Genomic DNA, 26,091 nt, shown 5'->3' with positions numbered 1-26,091 from the left:
AATACATAGGATAAAATACAATTATATTGATTATATACAGGCATAAAAATACTTATTAAAGACTTTCATATCCCAAGTTGAGAGCTAGTTCAGTCATTTTGTCCAACCTTCTCATTATAGAGGCAACCCCAAGACTCCAAAGACTCAGCAAGGGCCTCTAGACTCCCATGGACTCAGGATCATGTATTGGGGTTGAGATTGAGGCAAAGAAGGTCCCTCTAGCTCTGCTCTCAATCTAGAATAACACTTAAGGGAAATCTTTAAAGCTACACTTGGGTATAATTCATGTCTAAGATCTCCCCCAAATATGGGTAACAGAATACTCTCAAAAAAAAGATACTCAATATCGGTATGTTAGATAGGACAGCTACTTATTTCCCCCCCCCCCCCCACAGGACTTGCATAAGACCCAAAAGCAGGCATGAACAAACACAGGAAATAGAAGTTCTCAAGGAATCCATTCCATTCATTATAATCCCATCTCTCAGCAAGGTGTCAAGCATTAAGAAAAAAAAATCTCTCAAATAGAAGGAATTGGTTGAGTTGAAATGATTATTTATTAAAATGGAAAATAACTAGACATGAATGCCAGTGACATTCAGAATGAAGTGTCCCAGATCAAGAGGGGAAAGGACACTGATGCTTACAATCCCCTGAGGGTGGTCTGGGGTGGAATTGGGGTGGAGAATGGGCAGGCTCTTCCAGGAACAGGTGGAACACAGAAGCAGAATGGCTCAAGTGATTTTGGTAGCATCTGCAGAGCAAAGGCTTGTTTAAGCCAGCTTGAATGGCTAGAGGTAGGGTTTATGATGGACAGTTCAGCAGGGTCAGCCAGCAAACAGCCGAAGGTGTCTGGAAATAAGCTAAATTTCTGGCTCACTGTAAGTTTGTGATCAATTCTTCCTGCAAACAGGCTTCATCTGTGTCCAATGCATTTGTATAGTAAGGTAGCTCATGGGGAAGAGACATATTAGTTTCAGGAGTATTTTGACAAAGATAAAGAGCCTCTGAGGAACAAATAGAGATTCCATACATATATTAGGAACAGCATTACTTAGACAATTGACGGAGCCCAGACCTGCATCAAAACCTCCTAAATCTCAGATTTTAGAGCTGAAGGGACTTGATACAGTAGGAAAGAGAACTGGATTTGGAGTTCAAGGACCTGAGTTCTAATTTTAGCCCTACTACTTACTACTTTTGAGGTTTCAAACAAGTTAATTTATTGCTCGTTGAGTAGATGAGAAATCTGAGGCTCAGGGAAATGAAATGAATTCCAAAGATAGGACTTTCTGACTCCTATCCCAGCACTTTACCTGCAATGTGACCAAGCTGGCTTCAATTTTACATTCATATCTGCATTGCCTAGCATAGTTCCTGGCACCCAGGAAGCTTAATAGACAGATGACTGATTATTTCAATGTGTGAGCACACTCGGTCTTCCTCCTCCTCCTCTACCTTCAGTTTGACTCATATTAAAGCTTGGATTTTTGAGAGCAAAGGAGATCCTCTCCTTGGTGGGAGAATGCCCCAAAGGCTCAAGGTCCTCACTGCTAATCAGGTGTTATTATGCCTTTGCTTACTGTGCAGAAGGGAAGAAAATGTTCAAAATGTTCTTGAAATGATGGTGAGAAAATAATGTACTCAGGGTGCTACTAATACAGCGTTTCTCCTTCCAGGTCCTAGCAAATGTTTTCCTGTGGATGCTGTCAAACACATTTTGAAGGATGTACTAACTAATTATCTACAAGAAGAAAAATATGAACCTGAATTGTGTAGACAGATGACTAAAACAATAGCTGAGGTAGGTTGCCGGTTTAGCTGAACTGCATGCATGATTTACGGTGCCCTTCCAAAGAAGACAAGACTTTTGTTTAGGGAATTAACAGCCATTCCAGAATCACTAATCAGTGGGTACCATGGGAGAAGCCAATGCCATGGCTTAGGCTCTGGGGATACAAAGATGCACACCTCACCTCAAGGAGCTTTCCCAATGTCTCTTGGGGAAACAATGTATTAGATATCATTAAACTATAAGATTGCTACTGGCTTGGGTGGCAAATCCTATAGAACACTGAATGATATTTAAATGGCAAACATTTTACAAGTGAGGAAGAAAATGAGTTTGTTAAGAAGATTGCCTGTGGCCACCAATGAAAGAATCACTAGTTTCCTTCAGAGTCCAGAAAACACATTTCTTTGACCTGTCTTCCTCCTCCCCCAGCTTTTAGAGCTTCTCCACATTACCTTTTCTATGCACTTGACATATAACTTGGGTGTCCACGTGTCCCTCTCCCACTATAAAACAAGTTTCTGATGGGCAGGAGCTAGTTCATAAGCCCTGTGCCAAGGGAAGAGCCTGGCATTTAGTGGGTGCTCAATAGAAAGACTTGAGTAATTGAATTTTGCACAACTTCTCTGAGAGAGTACTGCTTCAGAATGGGCATGGGCTCAAAGAACAATTAGCAAGTATTTTATAAAGTGCCTACTCTGAGCCAAATGCGCCCAGAGAAAGCAAACCTGGTCCTGCCCCCAGTCGTAATAAGAGAAAACACAAACACATCAATGAAATCATATTTATCAAGGGTCTTCCAAACTTTAAAGCACTCTGTCAATGCCAGCTACACATAGTTTCTACACAATCCACACATCCAATAGCTAGAATATTGCCACTAATTCTATTCCTGGGCCATTATTGCCATTACTACATTACTAAACCTACTCTGGCTCCTATTTGTTATTGTTCAGTCATTTCAGTTGTCTGACTCTTCCTATTTGGGGTTTTCTTGGCAAAGGTACTGGAGTGGCTTGCCATTTCCTTCTCTGGCTCATTTTACAAGTGAGGAAACTGAGGCCAAAAGAGCTAAGAGACTTGCCTAGGGTCACCCAGCTACTAAGTAAGTGTCTGAGGTGGCTTTTGAACTCGGGGTCTTCCTGACTCCAGGTCTGGCACTCTGTCCACTAACATTCATCTTTGTGTCCCCAGAGCCTGATACATGGCACTGACTTCCCTAAGGGTACCAGTTGAATGGTGATCCAGGCATGGTTGCTAATTTCCTAAGCAAAAATCTTGTCTTCTTTGGAAGGACACCTTGAATCTAAGCACTCCCTGGCTGCCATTTCTCTTCTTCCTGTTTCTGCTATAAGACCTACAAAGTCATACATGTGAGTGTATGTGTATGTAACCATAAACATGCACTTATATGTGTGGATTCCACGGTGGAACAGTATCACACTAGAAATTCAGGGCTCTGGATCTGCTGGAGTCAGCCTACTATCCCCTACGGTACTCCTGCTGTCACTCCTTCTATTACCTACTCTCATCACTACACCAGCTCTATCACCACTAGCACTGGTAGTGTTACTACTTCAGCCATCATTATTACTGTAGTGGTCACAACTCACATATATCTTAACGTGTCCAGGGACTCAGATCCCAAAGTATAGGACAGAGCAGCCGACCAGTTGGGCTGGTCAATCCCCTGGGCTAAAATTAAATTGAGCTCATGCCAAACCCCAGCCTGTAAAGTAGAAGAGAGGCAGAAAGGACTGATGGCTCCTAAGGGAAGCTGGATGACACTATAACTGGTGTTGAGAACTCCCAAGAGAAGAAATGCCTTTGGCTAAAGCAGGGCTGCCCTTTCTCTGCAACTTACAGTTCTAGAGAGTTGCCAGGAACCCTGAGATTGAGCTCAGGGACGTGTCCTGGGTTATATAGTAAGAATATGTCAAAAGAGGATTGCTAGGTTGGCTGTAAGGACCTTTGTGGAATGCACACGGTTCATCTCTGTGACAGCACTGCATTCCTTGGGCCTCTCCCAACTGCACTCACCCCTATGGTCACTTGTCATCCCTCATTATTAAACAGTTCTCTGAAGATCGTTTTTCAATGGACCATTTTCTGAGATGATGAGTCTGCCATATGAGCTGTTAAAATGGATCAAAATCACCAAATCACAGACTTGCTCAGTTGGAAGTTATTTCAGAATTGTCAAGGGCAACCTGTATCCCTTCTCTAACCCAACTGCCCTGGCTGGTCATCCGACCTCTGCTTGAAGGCACCCGAGGAGGGAGAGCCCACGCTGCCCCCTGGCAGGCCACCCCACTTTGGCTCAGCTGCTTAAAACCAACATCTCTATATCTGCAACAATATCCATTGCTTCTGGATATTCCCTCTGGAGTCGAGCTGAAGAAGACTGATCCTTCCTCTGCCTGACATCTTATAACATACTTAGTGATGACTGAAATCTTCAGGGCAATGAGGTGGCCTGCTGGATACAGTGCTCAGCCTGGAGCCCAGAAGGGTCATCTTCATGAGTTCAAATCCAACCTCAGACACTTGTGGTTATGTGACCCTGAGCAAATCACTTAACCCTGTTTGCCCCAGATTTTTCATCTGTAAAATGAAGAGCTGCAAAAAGCAATGGCCTCCCATTTCAGTATCTTTGCCAAGAAAACCCTAAACAAGGGCTCAAAGAATTAGTCAACAACAAATCAAGTCCCTGTCCCTCCCCAGCCTTCTGTTCCCTCCACTTAACAGCCTCAGTTTCTTCCACCCTTCTTCACAGGGCATCATTCCAACTGCCCTCCTCTGAAAGCTCTCCATCTTACCAATGTCCTTCCGGTTCTAGTGAAACCATCGCCTTCTCGTACCTGGAAGCATGTTATTCTGTGCTCACATTCACCTTCTTGGTTCCCATGTTACCTGTTGACTTATATTGGCCTGGCTGGCCACTAAAACCCCCAGATCTTTTTCAGACAAATTACTCCTTACCTATGCATCGCCCATATTATTCTCACAAAATCAACTTCTTGAACTCAAGTATAAGAATGTGTATTTAGCCCTGTTGGGGGTTTTTTGAACCCTGATTCTTTTCTCCAGGATGTTGGCTGCCCCACCTATCTTTGTGCCACCTGAAAATTTAATGAGGATGTTGCTTATGCTTTTATCTAAATCATTGGTAGACTGATTTAGAGCATTTCTAAAACAAAAAGAAAAACTCTTCTGTAAGCAAAGGAGCTGAAGCATTTGGGCTTATTTTTAACATATTTTTAGTTCTTAACAACTCATGAAGGTGCTGGCACAGTTGAAGGCTTTCCATGATTTATAGACTTCACTGAGCCCCAGAAAATTCCTGCTTTTGTCATTAAAATAAACTCTTCACTAAGCCATCTTTCCTGCATTAGCGATGCCCTAGATAGCTCCAGACGTTCTGTAGGAAGTCTAGTTCATTATGAACAAGGCAATAGCACAATGCTAACACTATTGGCACTGATGATGCCTCATCACAGATCTTCAAGGTGAGTATTCTGGATGTAATTTTTTTGTCTATTGAAAAAGAATTATTTAAACCCTAAATATTGGCTCCTATAGAGAAAAGGCTTTTTAAAAGTTCTGATTATAAAATAGTTTACAGTAAGGAGAATGCTATATTGGAAGTCAGGAGAGACCTGGGTTCTAATCCCACCTTGGACACTTAGATTTACTATATGATTCTGGAGAATCCACTCGGCCTCTTTGAGATACGATTTCTTCATCTATAAAACAATAACAATACTCTTCAGGCTATTGGAAGGATCAAATGAAATCATGTATGTAAAATACTATTTTTCTTGTTTAGACCTGTGACTTCATCCACAAAAGGAATTGCCAACATGAAAATCCCCTCTACTTAAGCAAATTAGCAACTTGTCTATGATTTACGGATGGGAGGTCTTGTCCTTTTGTGTGTGTCAGACCCACTGAGCAATCTAATGAGATCTGTGTATCCCTTCTCAGAATAATATTTGAATGCATAAACTAACAGAGGATTACAAAGGAAACCATTGATACTGAAATGCAATCATCAAATGTTTAAATTGTGATGATAATAGCTAGTGCTTTAATAGTGCTTTAAGGCTTTCAAGTAACTTTTTAGATCTCAGTTGATCATAAAACAACCTTGAGAGGTAGGTACTAATTGGTCTAATTTTTCAGATGAGGAAGCTGAGGTAGGCAGAGGTTAAGTGATTTGCCCTGGATGACAGAGTTAGTAGTTGGAGGGCAGATTTGTATTAGGGCCTTCCTGAGTTCAGGTTGAAAGCTCTATCCATCTAGCGGTCTCAGAATGATACCCTGGAGAAAGCAGAGTTTTAAAACTGGAGGACCTGTGTTCAAATTCTACTGATACTTATTGTTTGTATGACTTTGGGAGAGTCACGTAATGCTCCAGACCTCAGTTTCTTCATCTGTAAAATGAGAGAGAATAGATTGTCCTTTACTGAATAATTTGGAATGGATGCTTCCTTATTTTCATCTCCTTCAATTTTCTCACCACAATAACTTCTACTATGCCATCTGGAATGCCTGTTTCACAGGCAATAAACTTTCTTTCTTCCTAACTCTCTCCTTTCTCACTCCTTCCATCTTTTAGCAATCATGGACACCTGGCTCCCTGGCCCTGGTGACACCCTTTCCAATACTGGCTGCACCTCCACTCATTCTCCTCAGCATTTTGGTTGAGATAGGGGAGTTGGAGTACTCCTCGCTCCCCATTGCTGCTCCCAAGTTCTCCCCCTACCTCCATCATTTGAGATTCATATAACTCCTCTCCATCACTCAGTTAAGATTCTCATCAGATCCCCAGGTCACTTCCCTGTCTTCCTGCTCAATGAGTACAGTACATGGTTCACAACTTTTTTCTCTTCCCCAACTCCTGCGCTCATACTAGGGGTACTAAAAAAATCCCCTTCAAGCATCCTATCCACTCGATTCCTCAGTCTCCTCACTTCCCATGAACTAGTCTACCCCAGCTCAATCACACACAATAATAGTCCTACCCCTGTTCTTGCCATCACTCCCAAATGTACCAATACCACATTCAAAACTTCTGAAATCCCTTCATTCAACCATAATCTCTGGCCTTTTCACCTCCTCCTCTGCCTTTCCTTACACAACCCCACTTTTCATCCACCCTGTGATGTCCCATCCTTCAATCCCTCAACTCTCGCAGGCCATCTCCCCTGCACTAGCCCCTCTCTCCTCTTCTCCCCATCTGGGCTCCTTGGTGAACAAACTCAACCTGACGCTATGCTCCTCTCTTCAATCTCTTGCCCCCTTATGGTATCACCACTTGCACCCAGCCAAGCCGCAGTCTTAGATCAGTCCCATCATTCATCATCTTCGTGCCTACACATGTGCTGTTGAACAAAGGTGGAGAAAGTCACACAATCTTTCTGACTGAGTCCACTACAAGTCTGTGTTGCCCAACCTCAACTGCTGCTAGGCAATCCTCCTATAACTCCCTTCTCACCTCTCCCTCTCCCTCTCCACACCAGCTCTGACAACCTTTTAATCCCTCCTCAAACGTGCCATGGCTCCACTTCCCCCACACTCTCAGCTAAGAATCATGCTTCCATTTTTTTTAGAAAGAATTGAGAGCATTTCCTGTGAGCTCCTTCTTCTCTCCTCTTCCTCATCTCCTATCATTCAAGTACCTTCGACGGCTCTCTCCACCTTTACTATTGCTTCATACGATGTTGTGGCCTTACATCTTATTTGGGTTAGCCCCTCTACTTGTCCAAGTCATCCTCTTCCATATTATCTCCTCCAGCTTGCCCTCTCTGTCCTCCCCAAATTCTCACTAATTTTCGATCTCTCTGATTTTCTGTTGGTGCATTCCCTACTGCCAACAGGCATGCCCATCTCGCTCTTATTTTCAAAGAGTCCTCATTCAATCCTTCCTTATTCACTAATTATTATCCTATATCTTTTCTGTCCTTGTAGCTAAACTCTTTGAAAAGGAATATACAATAGGGGCCTCCATGTTCTCCCTCCTACTCTCTTCCTAACTCCTTATATATGGAAATAGGTCTTGATCAATGGCACATGTAAAACCCAGGGGAACTGCTCATTGGCTATGGGGGAGAGGAGGGGAGGGAAAGAACATGAATCATGTAACCATGAAAAAATATTCTAAATTAATTTATTAAATAAAAATAAAATAAAATAAATTAAAAAAAACCCTTATAACCCTCATCATTTCATCAAACATATTCTCTCCAAACTTGCCAGTGATCTCTTAGTTGCCAAATCCATTGTTCTTTTCTCAATACCCATTCTCAGGGGACAAATGGGTGACTCAGTAGATAGAGAGCCAGGCCTAGAGATGGTAGGTCCTGGGTTCAAATTTGACCTCAGACCCTTCCTAGCTGCTCGACCCTGAGCAAATCACTTAACCTCCATGGCCTAGCCCTTACCACTCTTCTGCCTTAGAGTCAATATCTAGTACTGATTCTAAGGCAGAAGGTAAGGGTTTAAAAATACCCATTCTCCTTGATCTCTCTGCAGCCTTTGACACTATGGATTACCCCCACACACACACCCTTGTTGATTATTTCCTCTCTTTAGTTTTTAGGACATGATCATCTCTGGTTCTCTTCCTACCTCTCTGACTGCTCCTTCCCTGTCTCCTTTGCCTGACTCTCCTCCAGATCCTGCCTTCTAATCGAAGGTGGCCCTCAGAATTATGTCCTGCGTCCTGTTCTCTTCTTCCTCTATATTACCATTTCTATCCTGATGATTCTCAAATCTACCTGTCCTTCTTTACTCAGAGGGCATACAAATTTGCATTTTCAGCTGCATTTCAGACATTTTGAACTGGATACCAGATAGATATCTTTTTATTTTTACTATCTTCCCCCTACACTTTCCCTCCCCCTCTTAATTTTCCTATTATTGTCAATGGCACCAACATCTTCCCAGTCCCTCAGGTTCACAACCTAGGAGTCACCCTGAACTCCTCATTCTCTCACTCTTCATATCCAACATGGTGGCCAAGGTCCATCTACTTCATCCCTGCAGCCTCTCTCAAATATGTCCCCTTCTCTGCTTTGACATTGCCCCTACCCTGGTGCAGACCCTCATCATTTGTTATACATTTGTTTACATTTTGTTCCTCCGTTAGACTGTAAGTTCTCTTACAATCGAAGGGCAAGGACTGTCTTGCCTCTATATATCCTCAGGACTTAATGCAGTGCCTGACACAAAGTAGGCACTTCATAAATGTTAATTGACTGATTAATTAGACTAGACAACCTCTGAGTTTCCTCAACTCATTGTGAATTCCTCTATGATGATGTGCTGTATTTTCTATGTTTATCTCCAAAGGCTTATGCTTAAGTTCTTTGCCTAGGAAAACAAAAGGATATGTTTCCAAATTAAAACATGAACTGCAGCCTTCCTGATTCAGAGACTGGTTCTCTATTGTAAACGCCAAAACTGTAAGGATAATTTTTAGTGTTTTGACTTAAAATCTAAATAAGTGGTTGCCATGGGAAATTCCCAAATATGAAAATACCTAAGTCAGCTGGGTATTTATGGAGATTTTAATTAATAAAGAGAGAAGGAATTAAGGGAAAGAGAGAGAGAAAGAAAGAATTAATTTAAACTGCTCTGGCTCAGGCTGAGCCAAGAAGTAGTTAAAAACCTAGGCCAAAGTGGTCTCCCTGAGCCTAATGGAGAGGGAGTCAGTCTTATTACTCACCACAAGACCATCTCCAAGCAAGCTCCAGTCCTCCACTGAATCTCCTGATCTCAGTTCAGAATCTAACTCAATTCCAAACTCAATTCTTCCAACTGACTTTTTATCCCTTCCTTTTAAAGAAATTTTCTCTTATGTAACCTCCCCTAAATTTCCACGTCTACCAATCACAGTAGACCCTTTTTTCCAGGACTGCCCATTCTTAGTTCTCACCTTCTTTGGTTCTCACCTTCTCTGGTTAGATTATATCTTCTGAGTACTTCACACCTCTTTGTTAAGCTTGCCTTTTGTAAGTTACTTGACCTTTTTAGGCACTAATTTAACTTTTACAGGTACTTAATACCTTTTTGTATTAGATCTAAAAACAGACCTATCTTAAGGTTCTAGCTTTACTATAAGGTATGAGTTAAGTACCTTCATTGTTCAATCAAGGGTTTACAACATTATCTTCCCCTAAGGCACTGTCTGAGTAGGGTGGAGTAATTTTAAAAGTTCCCAATACATTCCTGATTCTTGTTAGACCAAGTATCTCCATTGTTATAATAAGGGAATAGCTAGACCAAATCTTCTAAAGAATAGTCTGAGTAGTTTTTAAGATTCACACTATCCACTAGGCTTCACTGCCTCTCTGTTCTCATTATTGTGACACTGTTTTCCATGTTGTCCACCTTCCCCAAGTTGAGAGTCTCAGGGAGGTGCATCTTTTCAAACAGAATTCTCAAAACCAATCTACTACATTTTAACACAAGGCTGTGATCTGTGGTCAGTTGCAGATAAAATCACAGGTTCTGGAGCCTGTGGTGAGGCTTGCCTTAAAGGGCAGTTCTGTGACTAGAAAGAGTTCAAGGAGATAAAGTTCTTTGTATGGCATTACTAACATCTCTACAGGTTGTCATCCTCCCTGTAACAATGGCGCTTAAGTCCCTTTGGTTTCCCAGTGTCAGAAAGGGTCTAAGCTTTGCAAATTTGCCAGCAGCTCCATGATTGCTTTTTGTATTTGCTTCTAGGTTGTTAAAGCCAGAGTAAAAGATCTCATGATTCCAAGGTACAAACTCATCGTGATTATCCACATTGGACAATTGAATAATCAGAGCCTACACATCGGGAGCCGATGTCTCTGGGATGAAGCAAATGACACCTTTGCCTCCTTCACCTTCAGAAACACCTCTCTGTTTGCTCTAGCCACTGTCTATGCTATTTATCTCGAATGACTGAAAGAGATCTCTTCATGAATGAAGAACAGACTTCAAGTGGCCCTTTTCAATGAAGAGATATATGCATGCTTTGGGTCTATACAGCCTTCCATTCCATTCAGCAAACATTTATTGAGCACTGACTGTGTGCTTCTTTGATCCTGGATTAAGATCTTTGGGTACAACAATCTCCAAAAAGTAGAACTGTAATATTGTGCCCAGAACAATGAAAAGACACCCATGGGCACAGGCAGTAGCACATAACCAACAAGGAACTCCAACGTAAGACCCCATCCAGTATGAAGAGAAGATGGGCTGGTCACACAGTGATGGCTAGAGGCCTTCCCCAGGAATTCTTATGATGCCAGAAGAAACTGAAAATGGCCTCTAGGACTTAGCTTGATCTTACTGTGATGGACTTATGGGAGGATATGGAATGAGAGTTGCAATCTGCATCATGAGAGGAAATAGCCACATTAATGAGATCACCAATTCCACTGGACTTTGGACTCTGTGCTAGGCATTGATACAAAGCACCCAGCCTGCCCCCCCAAAAAATACCTTTCCTCAAAAAGCTTGCATTTGGGGAAGAGGGAAGCTGAGAAATAATAATAACAGAAGAACTGTTATTTACATAGTGCTTTAGAAATAGATCTCATTTGGTGCTCACGACAAAACCCTAGGATGTAGGTGCTATTATTATTACCATTTTACAGTTGAAGAAACTGAAGCAGATACGGATTCAATGACTTTCCCAGGTTCACAGAGCTAGCTAGTGTCTGAGGCCAGATTTTAAACTCAGGTCCTCCCATCTCCAGGTCAATGTTCTATGGGTTTTTAAATTAATATTCAATAACTAAGTATTATATTTTAAAGTTTTATTAATAATAACTAAAATAAAAGAACTAACTAACTCAGCTTGGATGGCATGGAAAGAAAGAGGAAAGAGCTACAGAACTTATAAAACAATAATGTGACCACACAAACATGGAGGCGCAGGAAAGATTAAAGAGAATTTTGGGAAATACAAAGGGATTTCTGGGGGATGAAGTCCAAAGGTTCACAATCTCCATTTGTATAATTCGTATTTCAAATAGATCTCAGAATCCCTAGCTTCTTCCTCCAACAGGGAATCTTTCCCAGTTCCCCTAGATGTTAATGCTTTCTCTCTTGTATTGATTTATATGTTTAGATATCATATCTCCCCAATAAAAGAATTCTTTATCCTTTGTTAGATCATACACTCCTTTAGTAGTCTCCGGGGTTCTATGGGACCCTTCTCAGAATCATTAAAATAGTTCAAGAAAATGCCCGATTTTAGTTAGAAGCCAAATGAAAATAAAGATATTCTTTTTCCCGTTGAAGTTCATAAACACTCTAAAACCTATTTATGGACTTCTGTGGCGATCTCAGTTTAAAACCTGTGCCCTAGTAGAACGGGAGTTCTCTGTGGATGGCAACTCTTTCTTTTCGTATGCTCAGCACCAAGGACAGAGCCTTGAATGTAGCAGGAGCTTAATAAATGCTTGCTTGGTCATGAAAGGCTCCCAGGATTCTGGATAGAGGGTTGGGAAAGAGCTTAGAAGCCATTTAGCCTGATGCCCTGCCCCATCCTAAAGTTTGCTTATTCCAGTTCCAGTGCTTTCCCTCGTTTAATGACCTCCTATTTATCCTGTACATAACTCGATTTACATCTATTTGTTTGCCTTTTTTTATTCCTCCCTCGAAAGTCACCCAAGATCACACAGTAAATGAGCGGAGCCAAAGACAGAATCTTTGCTATCAAATGCAGCGTCTTTCCCACCCTGCCGTGCTGCCTTCAGAAAAGGAATGAATGAATGAATGAATGAATGAATGAATGAACCGAGCTTCAGGTCTCTGTTTTTGCCATCCCTTTGGGGGGGGGGGGGGCGGTGGTGCCAGACAGGAACAGGGAAGATGGGCTTGACTCCTGTTTCTAAACGTCTGGCTTTGGCTGGATGGCTAGTTTTACGTCTTTCACAGACGGCGGTTCCTACCAGAAAAAGCTGTTAAAAACCAGACGACTTTCAGTATTCCCTAAACTCTGAGAGCACTCATCCCAATCTGGTTTGAAGGCAGAGCCTGGGAAGATGGTCCTTCTCAGGGGCCAGCAAACACCCAGCCAGGGGCCGTTGGGAACATTAACCTTGGGGACAAAGTGAGCACACCTCAGTGCCCGTCGGTGATGGTGCCGGCTTCCACATTGCCATCCTTTACTAAGTCTGGCGTTACACACGGGACAGACCCGAGCACTGGGGTGAGATTCATGACAGCCGGCCTGCGGACTCCCTTGGGTCATCGGGCTTCCACCAGAAACTCTCAGGAGCTGCATGCAGTGGACGAAATCTTATGATTGCTGGTGGCGGCTCTTCCATAATGGAATCCATCAGTAGCTTTGCAAGGCACTAAAGTAAAGCCGGGGCATTAAATATACATAGCACTAAGCAGTAAATACGTTTCTAGCACATAAAACCGCCTATTGAGCTCTAAAAGAGCCATGCTCCGAGGCATTTTTGAGTTGACTTACCAGCCCAAATGGCTTTTAAAGCAAACATGTCGTTGTGACTTTAATAAATACAGCATGTGTGCTTCTCTCCCCAGGTGACCCGGGTGCTTTTGAAAGCCTGGCCCTGAGCATTTATAGTGCTAAAGTGCCTTGTTATTTGTGGGCTCTGGATCATTTCTTTTATGGGGCTTTCAACTCCCTGCTTGTGTCTAGGGATGCACCGGGGGTCGTTGCTCTGGGGTGAGGAGATGTTGAAGGTCAAAAACAGACAGCACACCAGGAGTAGGAAATCAGGCAAGGGTTGATGTTGGGAAAATAGCATCTAAGCCCAAAGAGCTCCACAAATGGAAAGATGCACTTATAACTCCAAGGATTTGTGCAGGGCTGCAGGGCAATATACAATCAGAAATGTATGAATTCTGATTGCTCCCTTGCTGTCTGCTGTGATTTTAAAGTCATTTTTATTTCTCCTAATGGGCAAGGTCCAATAGTCATTTCTCTGTTAGAAAAGACTGTATCTGGATCATAATTTAGTTCCCCAACTTTTTATTAATCTTAAAAGGACAATTTGACAACTGGATAAGATCTCAAGGATTTTCTGTATGTGTGTGTGTGTGTGTGTGTGTGTCCACATGCACATGTGTGAGTGTTGTCATCTATAAGGAACTCCTTCTACAAACATAGATCAGAAAGGACCCTCCTGGTAGCTAGGAGAGATGCCCGGGGGCAATGACAATTTAAATGACTTGCCTACAATCACAGATCCTGTCACTATCAAGGACAGCTTGGAAACCCAGGACACCCTGACTTTGTGGTTCACTCTCTGTCATGCTCCTTCTGGTCACAGATAAAAAAAGAAAAGGTCAAGGAGCCAGAAACTTTCAGCACTTTTCTGGTGACCATCATTCTTTTTAGAACTATGAAAGGGTGATTGACCCATATGGCTAAGTCATTCACAATTCAGTGACATTCCTAGATCCTAGAATCCTAACCATAGAGCTAGAAGGGTTCTTAGAAGTCATCCAACCCAACTCCCTAATTTTACAAATAAGGAAACAGGAATAGAGATGTGAAATCAAAGATTATAGAATTTGTAAGAGACAGTCAAGATTCAGAACTCTCTATGTTAAAAGGTACCATAGATAATGAAACATGATCAATACTAAACCTATATACACCAAATGTTATACCATCCAGATTTGAAAAAGAAAAACTACATGGGTAGGACGAGCTAACATAAAAATGACAATCCTACCCAAACTAATTCACTTATTTAGTGCTATACCCATTGAACTACCAAAAAACTTTTTTACTGAATTAGAAAAAAAAAACATAACAAAGATCACCTGGAAGAACAAAAGATCAAGGATATCCAGGGAAATCATGAAAATAAAAATGTAAGGAAGTGGCCAAACAGTACCAGTTCTTAAGCTATACTATAGAGCAGTGGTCATCAAAACAATATGGTACTGGCTAAGAGACAGAAAGGAGGATCAGTGGAATAGTCTTGGGGCAAGTGACCTCAGCAAGACAGTCTATGATAAGCCCAAAGATCCCATCTTTGGGGACAAATCCTCACTATTTGACAAAAACTGCTGGGAAAATTGGAAGACAGCATGGGAGAAATTATTAGATCAACATCTCACACCCTACACCTACCCAAAGATAAACTCAGAATGGGTGAATGACTTGAATACAAACAAGGAAACTTAGGTGAATACAGAATAGTATACTTGTCAGATCTTTCGGAAAGGAAAGTTTTTAAGACCAAGCAAGGGTTAGAAAAAATTACAAAATTTAAAATAAATAATTTTTATTACATTAAATTAAAAAGGTGTTGTATAAACAAAACCAATGCAATTAAAATTAGAAGGGAAGCAACAACTTGGGAAAAAATCTTCATAACAAAAACCTCTGACAAAGGTCTAATTACTCAAATTTATAAGGAGCTAAATCAATTGTACAAAAAAAAAATCAAGCCATTCCCCAGTTGATAAATGGGCAAGGGACATGAATAGGCATTTTCAGATAAAGAAATCAAAACTATCAATAGGCACATGAAAAAAGTGTTCTAAATCTCTTATAATCAGAGAGATGCAAGTCAAAACAACTCTGAGGTATCACCTCACACCTAGCAGATTGGCTAACATGACAGCTATGGAAAGTAATGAATGCTGGAGGGGATGTGGCAAAATTGGGACATTAATACATTGCTGGTGGAGTTGGGAAATAATCCAACTATTCTGGATGGCAATTTGGAACTATGCCCAAAGGGTGCTAAAAGACTGTCTTCCCTTTGATCCAGCTATAGCACTGCTGGGTTTGTACCCCAAAGAGATAATAAGGAAAAAAACTTGTACAAGAATATTCATAACTGCCCTCTTTGTGGTGGTAAAAAGCTGGAAAATGAGGGGATGCCCATCAATTGGGGAATGGCTGAACAAATTGTGGTATCTGTTGGTGATGGAATACTATTGTGCTCAAAATAATAATAAACTGGAGGGATTCCATGTGAACTGAAAAGACCTCCAGGAGTGGATGCAGAGTGAAAGGAGCAGAACCAGGAGAACATTTTACACAGAAACAGATACACTGTAATACAATCGAATGTAATGGACTTCTCCACCAGTGGCAATGCAAAGACCCAGGACAATTCTGAGAACTTATGAAAAAGAACACTATCCACACCCAGAGAAGAAATTGTAGAAATGGAAACACAGAAGAAAAACAACTCCTTGATCACTTGGGTTGATGGGGATATGGTTGGGAATATAGATTCTAAACAATCACCCTAATGCAAATATCAATAATATGGAAATAGGTCTTGATCCATGACACACATAAAACCAAGTGGAATTGCACATCGGCTATGGGAGGGGGTTGGGAAGAGAGGAGGGAAAGAACTTGAATCTTGTAACCATGGAAAATTTTTCTAAATTAATTAAATAAAATTTTCCAAATTAAAAAAGGAAACTAAAGGAGTTACAGGTGAAAACAGATAACAAAACTATAATAATGGGAGATTTTTGCCTTCCTCTCTCAGAACAATATAAATCTAACCAAAAATAAATAATAAAGAAGCCAAAGAGATGAATAAAAATTTATATAAGCTAATTCTAGCAATAAGAGAAGAAAAAGAAATTAAAGGAATAAAGTGAGCAATGAACAAATAAAACTATCACTTTTACAGATGATAGGATAGTATACTTAGAGAATCCTAGAGAATCAACTAAAAAACTAGTAGAAATAATAACTTTAATAAAGTCACAGGATACAAAATAAATCCATATAAATCATTAGCATTTCTATATTTTACCAACAAAGTCAAGCAGCAATAAATAGAAATATTTCATTTAAAATAACGCTAAACAAAATTAAGTACTTGTCAAGACAAACATAGGAATTATATAAACACAATTATAAAACACTTCACACAAATAAAGTCAAATTTTAAAAATTGGGAAAATGTTTATTGCTCATACTAGGCTAAGCTAATATAATAAAAATGGCAATTCAACTGAAGTTAATTTGCTTATTCAGTGCCATACCAATTAAACTACCAAATAATTATTATATGGAACTAGAAAAAAATAATAGCAAAATTCATTTGGAAAAACAAAAGTTCAAGAATATCAAGGGAATGCATAAAAAAATGTGAAGTAAGGTGGCCTAGGAGTACCAGATTTTAAATTATCCTGTAAAGCAATAATCATCAAAACAATCTGGTACTGGTTATGAAATGGAATGGTGGATCAGTGGAATAGACAAGATACACAATTCACAGGGGTAAATGACCTTAGTAATCTAGTATTTAATAAACCCCCAAATCCAAGATTTGGGGATAAGAGCTCACTATTTAACAAAGGAAAACTTGTAAACAGTATGGCAGAAACTAGCACAAATATCTCACACTTTATACCAAAATAAGGTCAAAATGGGTATATGATTTAGACATAAAGGATGGTACCTGAAGCAAATTAGAGGAACATTGAATAGTTTACCTGTCATATATATGAAGGAGGAAAGAATCTATGCCCAAAGAAGAGACAAGAACATCCCAAAATATAAAATAAATAATTTTGACTCTATTAAATTTAAAAGATTTTGTATAACCAAAGCCAATTTTACCAGAATTAGAAGGGAAACAACAAACTTGGTGGGGGGCAGGAAATTTATAACAGATTTTTTCTGATAAAGGTCTCATTTCTCAAATCTATAGAGAAATAAATCAAATTTACAAGAAAATTAGCCATTCTCCAATGGACAAAGTCAAAGGATATGAACAAGCAGTTTTCAGATGAAGAAATCAAAGCTGTCAATAATGATATGAAAAAAAAAAACTTTCTAAATCACTCTTGATTAGAGAGTGCAAATTTAAAACAGCTTTGAGATACCACCTCATACCTATCATATTGGCCATTATCACAGTAAAGTGATAAATTTTGAAGGGGTTGTGGCAAAATTGAGACACTAATGCATCGTTGGTGTAATTGTGAATTGATCCAACCACTCTGGAAAGCAATTTGGAACTATGTCCAAAGGGCTATAAAGCTGTGTATACCCTTTGATCCATTAATACAACTATTAGGGCTGTATTCCAAAGACATAAAAAGGTTGAGGGGAAGGACCTGCTTGTACAAAAATACTTATAGCAGCTCTTTTTTGTGATGGCAAAGAATTGAAAATTGAGATGTCCATCAACTGGGAATTGGTTGAACAAACTATGGTATATGATGGTGATGGAATATTCCCATTCTGTAAGAAATGATTAGCAGAGTGATTTCAAGAAGGGCTGGAAAGACTTACATGAACTGATGCAGAGTGAAATAAGCAGGACCAGGAGAACATTGTACATAGTAGTACCAATATTGCAAGATGATCAACTGAGAAAGATTTACCTACTCTCGGCAATAAAACGATCCAGCACAATTCTGAGTGACTTATGCCAAAGAATTCTTTTTATCTCCAGAGAAAGAACTGGAGGAGTCAGAATGCAGATCAAAGCCTACTATTTTCCAATTTCATTTATTTCTGTTTTTATTTGGGGCATACGGTTTCATATGAGCATTCTCTTACAACAATGACCAATATGCTTTGCACCATAATACATGTATAACCCAGAACAAATTGCTTACCCTGTATGAAATGGGAGAGGGAAGGGAGATGATTAGTATCTTACGATTTCAGAAATGTATATTAAAATTGTTATTACATGTAATTAGGAAAAAATACCTTAAAAGAAAATAAATGTAGGTTTCCTTTGGGGTTTAATTGACAAAAGTCTTGAGCAGAATTTGTTTTAATGAACATTTGATGCTTGCATCTAATGCCAGGAAGATCAGATACCTGATAGGTATTAAACTTCCTCAGAAGAGGTGAATGCTAACCTCAGAAAATATTTATTAATGACTTAGTAAATGTGCTATGTTTCTGAAGATGTTTGATATGTTAGACATCTTGGCATTAAGCAAATATGATGATTGACTTTGGGGAGGAGGGTGTTGAGAAGATAGGAAAGAGAAGAACATGGTAAAATGTGGAGCCTGGCATGACCTTTTGTGAAAGGATGTTAACTTTGGAGCAGGTGGGTGGCTCAGTTAGGAGTGTCAGACCTAGAATCAGGAGGACCTGAGATCAAATCTGGCCTCAGACACTTCCTACCTAAGTTGACCTTGGGCAAGTCACTTAACCCCAATTGCCCAGCCCTTGCCATTCTTCTGTCTTAGAACTGATACCAAAGGGTCCAGCCAAGATGATGAAGGTACACAGACCCATTTTATTTCTACCAAATTACCCTCCTCACATCTATGATACAATGCCTCAAAACTAATTTTGCAGTAGCATAGATGGGGTAAAATAATTTTTCAGCCCAAACAACTTAAAAGTCCAGCACAAAAGGTCTATTGCACCAGAGCAGAAGTGGAACACAAAACTCCAACCCTGGCAACAGACCTTGAGATTCAGCAAAGACTATTCAGGCTCTCAGGCACAGATAGTAAGGGACAGGTGGGGTTGGACAACTGCTCAGAACCAGATTAGAGGGATCCCTTGGCTGACTGTGGGTGCAAGACTCTTGTTACATTGACCATACGTAGACTTAGGTCACAGTCTGGGTCTCAATCACAGATAAGAAGAAGCATTAGCACATAAAAGCCCCAAAGGACCAGGGAACCTTGGTCAAATTTCCAATATAGAAAAGATTATTTGTGATTACTTTCAAACCAGAGCACAGGCCAGAAGAGTATTAAAAACACCTCTCTTTTCATCGTACCACTTTGGAAGAACTAAAATCACACAGACCCCCCAGAACTAGCTCTGAAGGTAGCTACATAAAGAACCTGAAGCTTGGAACAACCCTCCCTGCCCCATCATTACAGGACCCACCTTTCACAGGCTTTTTTATTATTAAAAAAAGAAAAAGGTTAGAAAATGAACAAAATACCAAAAAGAATTCAATATACAAAGATATTTTAGTCACAGGGAAGATTAAAACACAAACTCAGAAGACAACAAAGTAAGTACTCCTGCCTCCAAAGAATTGGTCTCAAGCCCAAAAGGAATTCATGGAGGAGCTCAAAAAAGGATATAAAAATTCAGGAAGATAGATAGAAGAAAAATTGGTTAAAAAAATGAGTGATACAGAGAAATCATGAAAAAAGAGTCAGCATCTTGGTAAAATCAACATTAATACTAAAGAAATTAAAACCTTAAAAATAGAATATACCAATTGGTTAGAGAAACAAAAATGGACTGAAGAGAAGAACTCCTTTAAAGGCAGAATTGGACATATGGAAAAAGAGGTACAAATATTCACTGAGGAAAAGAAGTCTTTAAAAAGTTGAATTAAGCAAATAAAAAAGGAAATACAAAACTCCCTCAAGAAAATAATGTCTTATTTAGTACTTGCTAAGAGACAGAAAGGAGCATCAGTGGAATAGACTTGGGGTAAATTACCTCAGCAAGACAGTCTATGATAAACCCAAAGATCCCAGTTTTGGGGACCAAAACCCACTATTTGATAAAAACTGCTGGGAAAATTGGAAGACGGTATGGGAGAGATTAGGTTTGGATCAACATCTCACACCCTATACCAAGATGAATTCAGAATGGGTGAATGACCTGAATATAAACAAGGAAAATATAAGCAAATTAGGCAAACACAGAATAGTATACTTGTTAGATCTTTGAGAAAGGAAAGACTTTAAAACCAAGCAAGAGCTAGAAAAAAAACCACAAAATGTAAAATCAATGATTTTGATTACATCAAATTAAAAAGGTTTTGTACAAACAAAACTAATGCATCCAAAATTAGAACGGAAGCAACAAATTGGGAAACAATCTTCATTACAAAAACCTCTAAAAAAGATCTAATTACTCAAATTTATAAAGAGCTAAACTAATGGTACAAAAAAATCAAGCCATTCTCCAATTGATAAATGAGCAAGGGACATGAATAGGTAATTTTCAGTCAAAGAAATCAAAATTATTAATAAGCACATGAAAAAATGTTCTAAATCTCTTATAATTAAGAGAAATGCAAATCAAAACAACTCTGAGGTATCACCTCACACCTAGAAGAGTGGCTAACATGACAGCAAAGGAAAGTAATGAATGCTGGAGGGGATGTGGCAAAGTTGGGACATTAATTCATTGCTGGTGGAGTGTGAATTGATCCAACCATTCTGGAGGGCAATTTGGAACTATGCCCAAAGGGTGCTAAAAGACTGTCTTCCCTTTGATCCAGCCATAGCACTGCTGGGTTTGTACCCCCAAAGGGATAATAAGGAAACAGGCTTTTACAAGAATATTCATAGCTGTATTCCTTGTGGTAGCAAAAAATTAGAAAATGAGGACATGACTTTCAAATTGGGAATGGCTGAACAAAAAGTGGTATCTGTTGGTGATGGAATATTATTGTGCTCGAAGGAATAATAAACTGGAGGAATTCCATGGGGACTGGAACAACCTCCAGGAATTGATGCAGAGTGAGAGAAACAGAACCAGGAAAACACTGTACACAGAGACTGATACACTGTGGTACAATCGAATGTAATGGACTTCTCCATTAGTGGCAATGCAATGACCCTGAACAACTTGTAGGAACCTATGAGGAAAACCACTATCCACAGCCAGAGGAAACACAGTGGGAGTAAAAACACAGAAGAAAAACAATACATGGGTCAAAGGGGTATGGTTGGGGATGTAGACTGTAAATGAACATCCTAGTGTAAACAACAACATGGAAATAGGTTCTGATCAAGGACACAAGTAATACCCAATAAAATTGTGCGTTGGTTGCGGGAAGAGTAGGTGGAGGGGTGGGAGGGAAATAATGTGATTCTTGTAACCAAGGAATAATGTTCTAAATTGACTAAATAATTTAACTCAAATGGAAAAAAAGAAAATAATGTCTTAAAATTAGAATGGGACAAGTGGAAGTGACCTCATGAGACATCAAGAAACAATCAATCAAAATAAAAATAATTTAAAAAATAGAAATGTGAACTATCTCACTGATAAAACAACTGACCTGGACAATAAATCCAGGAAAGATAATCTAAGAATTATTAGATTCCTGAAAGACATAATAAAAAAGAACATAGATTTTTAAAAAAGAATATAGACTTTCATCTTTCAAAAAATTATCAAGGAAAACTGCTCTGATATTCTCGATCCCAAGGGTAAAATAGCAATGGAAAAAATTCACCAATCACCTCCTGAAAGAGCCAAATTCCAGAACTCCCTGGTCAAGGAGAAAATGTTTCAAGCAGAAAAGAAGAAACAATTCAACTATTCTTTTAGAATAACACAAGGTTAGTTTCTACATAAAAGGATCAGAAGGACTGAAATATGATATTCTAGAGAGCAAAGGAGCTTGAACTTTAACCAAGAATTACCTTCCCAGCAAAATTGAGCATAATCCTTTAGAAGAAAAATGCATATTTAATGAAATAGAGGACTTTCAAACACTCCTGATGAAAAGACCAGAGCTGAATGGAAAATTTGACTCTCAATATAAGACTTAAGAGAAGCATAAGAAAGTAAACATGAAAGAGAAATCAAAAAACATTCAATAAGGTTAAACTATTTACATAACTACATGGGAACATGATTCTTATAACTCCTAAGAACTTTTTTGGTATTAGGGCAGTTAGAAGAAGTATACATAGACAGAGGGCAAGGATATGAGTTGAATATGATAGGATGATACCTAAAAGAATAATATTAAGACATGAGAAAGAGGAATGCATTGGGAGAAAGAGGAAGAAAAAATAGAATGGGGGTAAACTATTGCACATAAAGAAGAGTAAAATCTAAATTAATATCCAATAACTGCAAGTATTATATTTTATAAGATGTATTAATAATCACTTGAAGTAGAAGAAATACAAGAACAAAAGTAAAAGCCTGAGTAGAGCCACATGAGAAAAATTCTCTTGCCTGGCACTCACCCAACCACAACAGCTTCATTCCCAGGAGAAGAGAGAGTGCAGAGCTAGACAAAACTTATATCTTCCCTACATTAGTATATTGTGTAGATAAGTAAATGGGATGCTGGGAGAGTCCTTGGGGAGGAAAATTCTAATTTCACAAGAGGCATAAAAGATATTTTACAATGGAGAGAAAGATGGGGGAGTTGGAGAGGGAAACATACGAACTTTACTCTTATTGTATTTAGCTCAATGAGGGAAAAAGATATGCAATCAACTGGATATAAAAATCTATCTTACCCAACAGGAAAGTAGGAAGGAAGGGGAATATAGAAGTGGGTGGGACTGATAAAAAAAGAAGGCAATATGGGAGATGTGGTAGTCATAAACTAAATAGGAAAAAAATGATAAAAGAAAGGAAAATGATAAAATCTTGTAGGAATTTGGGGAAATTGTAATGCATGGCTGGGGGGAGTTATGAATTGCTTCCGTCATTCGAGAGAATAATTTTTCCTATACATAAAGGACTATAAAGTAGTGCATACTCTTTGACCCAGCAATATCATTATTAAGTTTGTATCCCTAAGAGATTTTTTTAAAAGAGAGAGAAGATCCTATATGTACAAAAACATGTAAAGCAGTTCTTTTTTTTTGGAGGGAATGAATTGGAAAGTATGGGTATACCCATCATTTGGGGAGTGATTGAGTAAGTTATAGTATGTGATTGTTATTGAATACTATTGTGCTGTAAGAAATGATGAACAGGAGGAACTGTGGAATAGAGACATTGAGAATGATTCTGTAGCAGCTGAGTTTGGAGCAGCTGTAAGTCAAACGAGAGTGTTCTATTTATTTGGAATGTTACTGGGAGAAACAGTTAAAGCCAGACCAACTGCTTGGTGATCCTCTGTTGCCTTGTATCAGGGAAGAAAGAAGGAGTTTTTCTCTCTTGGACTTTGGAGTCTCAAGCTGGAGGTGGCCTGGTGACTTTGAAGACAGAAGAAAGAACAATCGTCCAGATATCTCTCTGACTTGCTCTGTTGATGATAGTGACTGAACTTCCAGACCTATCAGCCATTTCTCTCAATTGAACTATATTCCAATATCCTCCAATCTACAACTCACTGTAGTATTAGGGAAATCTACCTCCATTCTTTATTCTTTCCTGTCTTCCCCAAATAAATCCCTTACTTAAGATAAAGAAGAAAATGAATATTTTCATTTGAAACACCATAAACTCACCCTGAGTGATTTAGGAGGAGGAGGAGGAGGAGGAAGAAGAAGAAGAAGAAGAAGAAGAAGAAGAAGAAGAAGAAGAAGAAGAAGAAGAAGAAGAAGAAGAAGAAGAAGAAGAAGAAGAAGAAGAAAGAAAGAAAGAAAGAAAGAAAGAAAGAAAGAAAGAAAGAAAGAAAGAAAGAAAGAAAGAAAGAAAGAAAGAAAGAAAGAAAGAAAGAAAGAAAGAAAGAAAGAAAGAAAGAAAGAAAGAAAGAAAGAAAGAAAGAAAGAAAGAAAGAAAGAAAGAAGAAGAAGAAGAAGAAGAAAGAAAGAAGAAGAAGAGAAAAAAGGAAGAAGAAGAAGAAGGTCACCAAAGCAGGAAAAGAATCATTGACTCTTTTATCAATTAGCCAGAGCCACATTTTGTTCAAAGGAAAATATGCTAAGGTATTTCAATGGGCAAAGAAAATGCAAAAAGTGGCAGACTGATCAGTTTCTGACCCAGAACCTAAACACAGGAATTCTCTCAAATCCATGCCTCTTATACAGAAATTAATATAACATTTGAAAAATAAATTCTCACAATCCTCTTCTATTTCTCGGGGAAACTGTACCTCAGTTTCCCCAAAGAAACACCCCAAATATGATGACTATACATTATGACCATGAAGCTTGGGAGTTTCTCAACATGATTTGTTTTTTGAGTGGTTGCATTGACAGATAGTCATTAGGGGGCACTCCACTTCTGGCATAAGGGTCTTTCAAACAAACAAGATAAAAGTGCATGGGGAGGCCTGAAGGGGAGAGGGGACCCAGCCTTCTTTGGTTCAATCCATTATGTCCAAGTACTCAAAGTCTTATGATGTAACTGACTGATTTCTGGGGTCATCTTCTGTTGCTGTCCTCTTCTGAGACTGTCTGAGGTCATGCTGGTGCTCTGAGCAGCTTCTCTGGTCTATCTGCTTTTCCCAATCCAGGTCACTGGTAACATTTTTCCTTGAAGTTGTTTGGGAAATAGATCTTATCTTACAATTTAATACAGTCACTAAAATGCATTTCCAAAATTTAGGTCAGATGGCGAGAGCCAACTCAAAGCTCAGGATTCTAATTTTATAATATGAAAGACATCTCGTTTTCAGATTTAATTCACAAAGTTCAATATTTAAATGGGGAGAAAGACCTGGTTCTTAAAATGTTATCACACAGCTTAAACTTTTTCCCTAACAACCCTGGGAGAGAGGTACAACTATTTCACCTCATGAAATAATTTACATTTCCTGTGCTTTTTGCTGCTCTTTACTTCTATCTGAACTAAGTATTTTGCTTTGGAAAACCACCAATAATAGGTTGAAAGAAAATTTTAAAACTCAATGAGGATTTAACTATTAGAGCTGACTTTTCTAGTAAATAATTTAATATATACCCAGTTTCTGCAGCTTGATATTAGAACATACTCAAAGCCTTAGAAACAATTAGAAGCACATAGCTGTGATATATTCATTTTATCTTTCTACATTCTTCAGAAACTTTTCACTTTATTATCTCACTTATATTATTTATTATTCATTAGGGTGTTATTTGTTATTATGATTATTCATTTTAATTTTCTCAAACTTTAGTTTTCTCAATCCATCCTCCTAAAGATGAGACTATGTAATATGTTGTAGACTATTAAAATTATTGTTATTTTATATTATATTTAATAATTATGTTATATTATATTTTAAAAATTATCCTATTAAAAAAACCATAGATGACAATACTCTATGCAAACATGTAGCTTCTATGCCTGGGCTTGATGACTCCATAAATGAATTTAATTAAAAGCTATTTCAGCCTTTTATAGTAACAATAGATCTGGGATGGAATTCTTAAAAAACTTGGCAAATTATTCCACATTGTATCAAATAAGTTAAATTATAGTGAATATAATCAGTTTTTAGCCATGCTCAAATAAAAACTAGATATCATACCCACATGTTAGAGTAATGCGCTTAGATCTTCTTTATATCTTTGCGTAACCTGCTTGCAATATCCAACATATTCCATACAAAAGTGTCAGTCTTATAACAAATTACAAGTCTTTAAGTAGAATAAGATGTTGCTTAGGGATGATAAAAGAGAAAATAAAACATTTTTCTATAAGTTGCATAAAATTCGTCTAACCCAAAACAAAGTTTCTGATCTAACCTTATTAAGCATTG

At 38.8% G+C, this 26,091-nt stretch overlaps 1 protein-coding gene across 1 annotated transcript in view; it reads left to right on the top strand.

The window, feature by feature from the left end:
- DYNLT5 (dynein light chain Tctex-type family member 5) overlaps positions 1-11,942 on the top strand; it is a 31,720-nt gene extending 19,778 nt beyond the window's left edge. The window contains exons 5-6 of the mRNA XM_007480435.3: positions 1,680-1,804; positions 10,529-11,942. Coding sequence (XP_007480497.2) covers positions 1,680-1,804; positions 10,529-10,732 — 329 coding nt within the window. The 3' untranslated portion in view covers positions 10,733-11,942. The remainder of the gene's footprint in view (positions 1-1,679; positions 1,805-10,528) is intronic.
- The last annotated feature ends 14,149 nt before the right edge of the window (positions 11,943-26,091 follow it).

The sequence above is a fragment of the Monodelphis domestica genome, chromosome 2 (genome assembly GCF_027887165.1).
Source record: "Monodelphis domestica isolate mMonDom1 chromosome 2, mMonDom1.pri, whole genome shotgun sequence".
Classification (NCBI taxonomy): domain Eukaryota; kingdom Metazoa; phylum Chordata; class Mammalia; order Didelphimorphia; family Didelphidae; genus Monodelphis; species Monodelphis domestica.
Note: the sequence above shows the minus strand (reverse complement) of the source record. Positions and strands in the feature narration are given on the sequence as shown.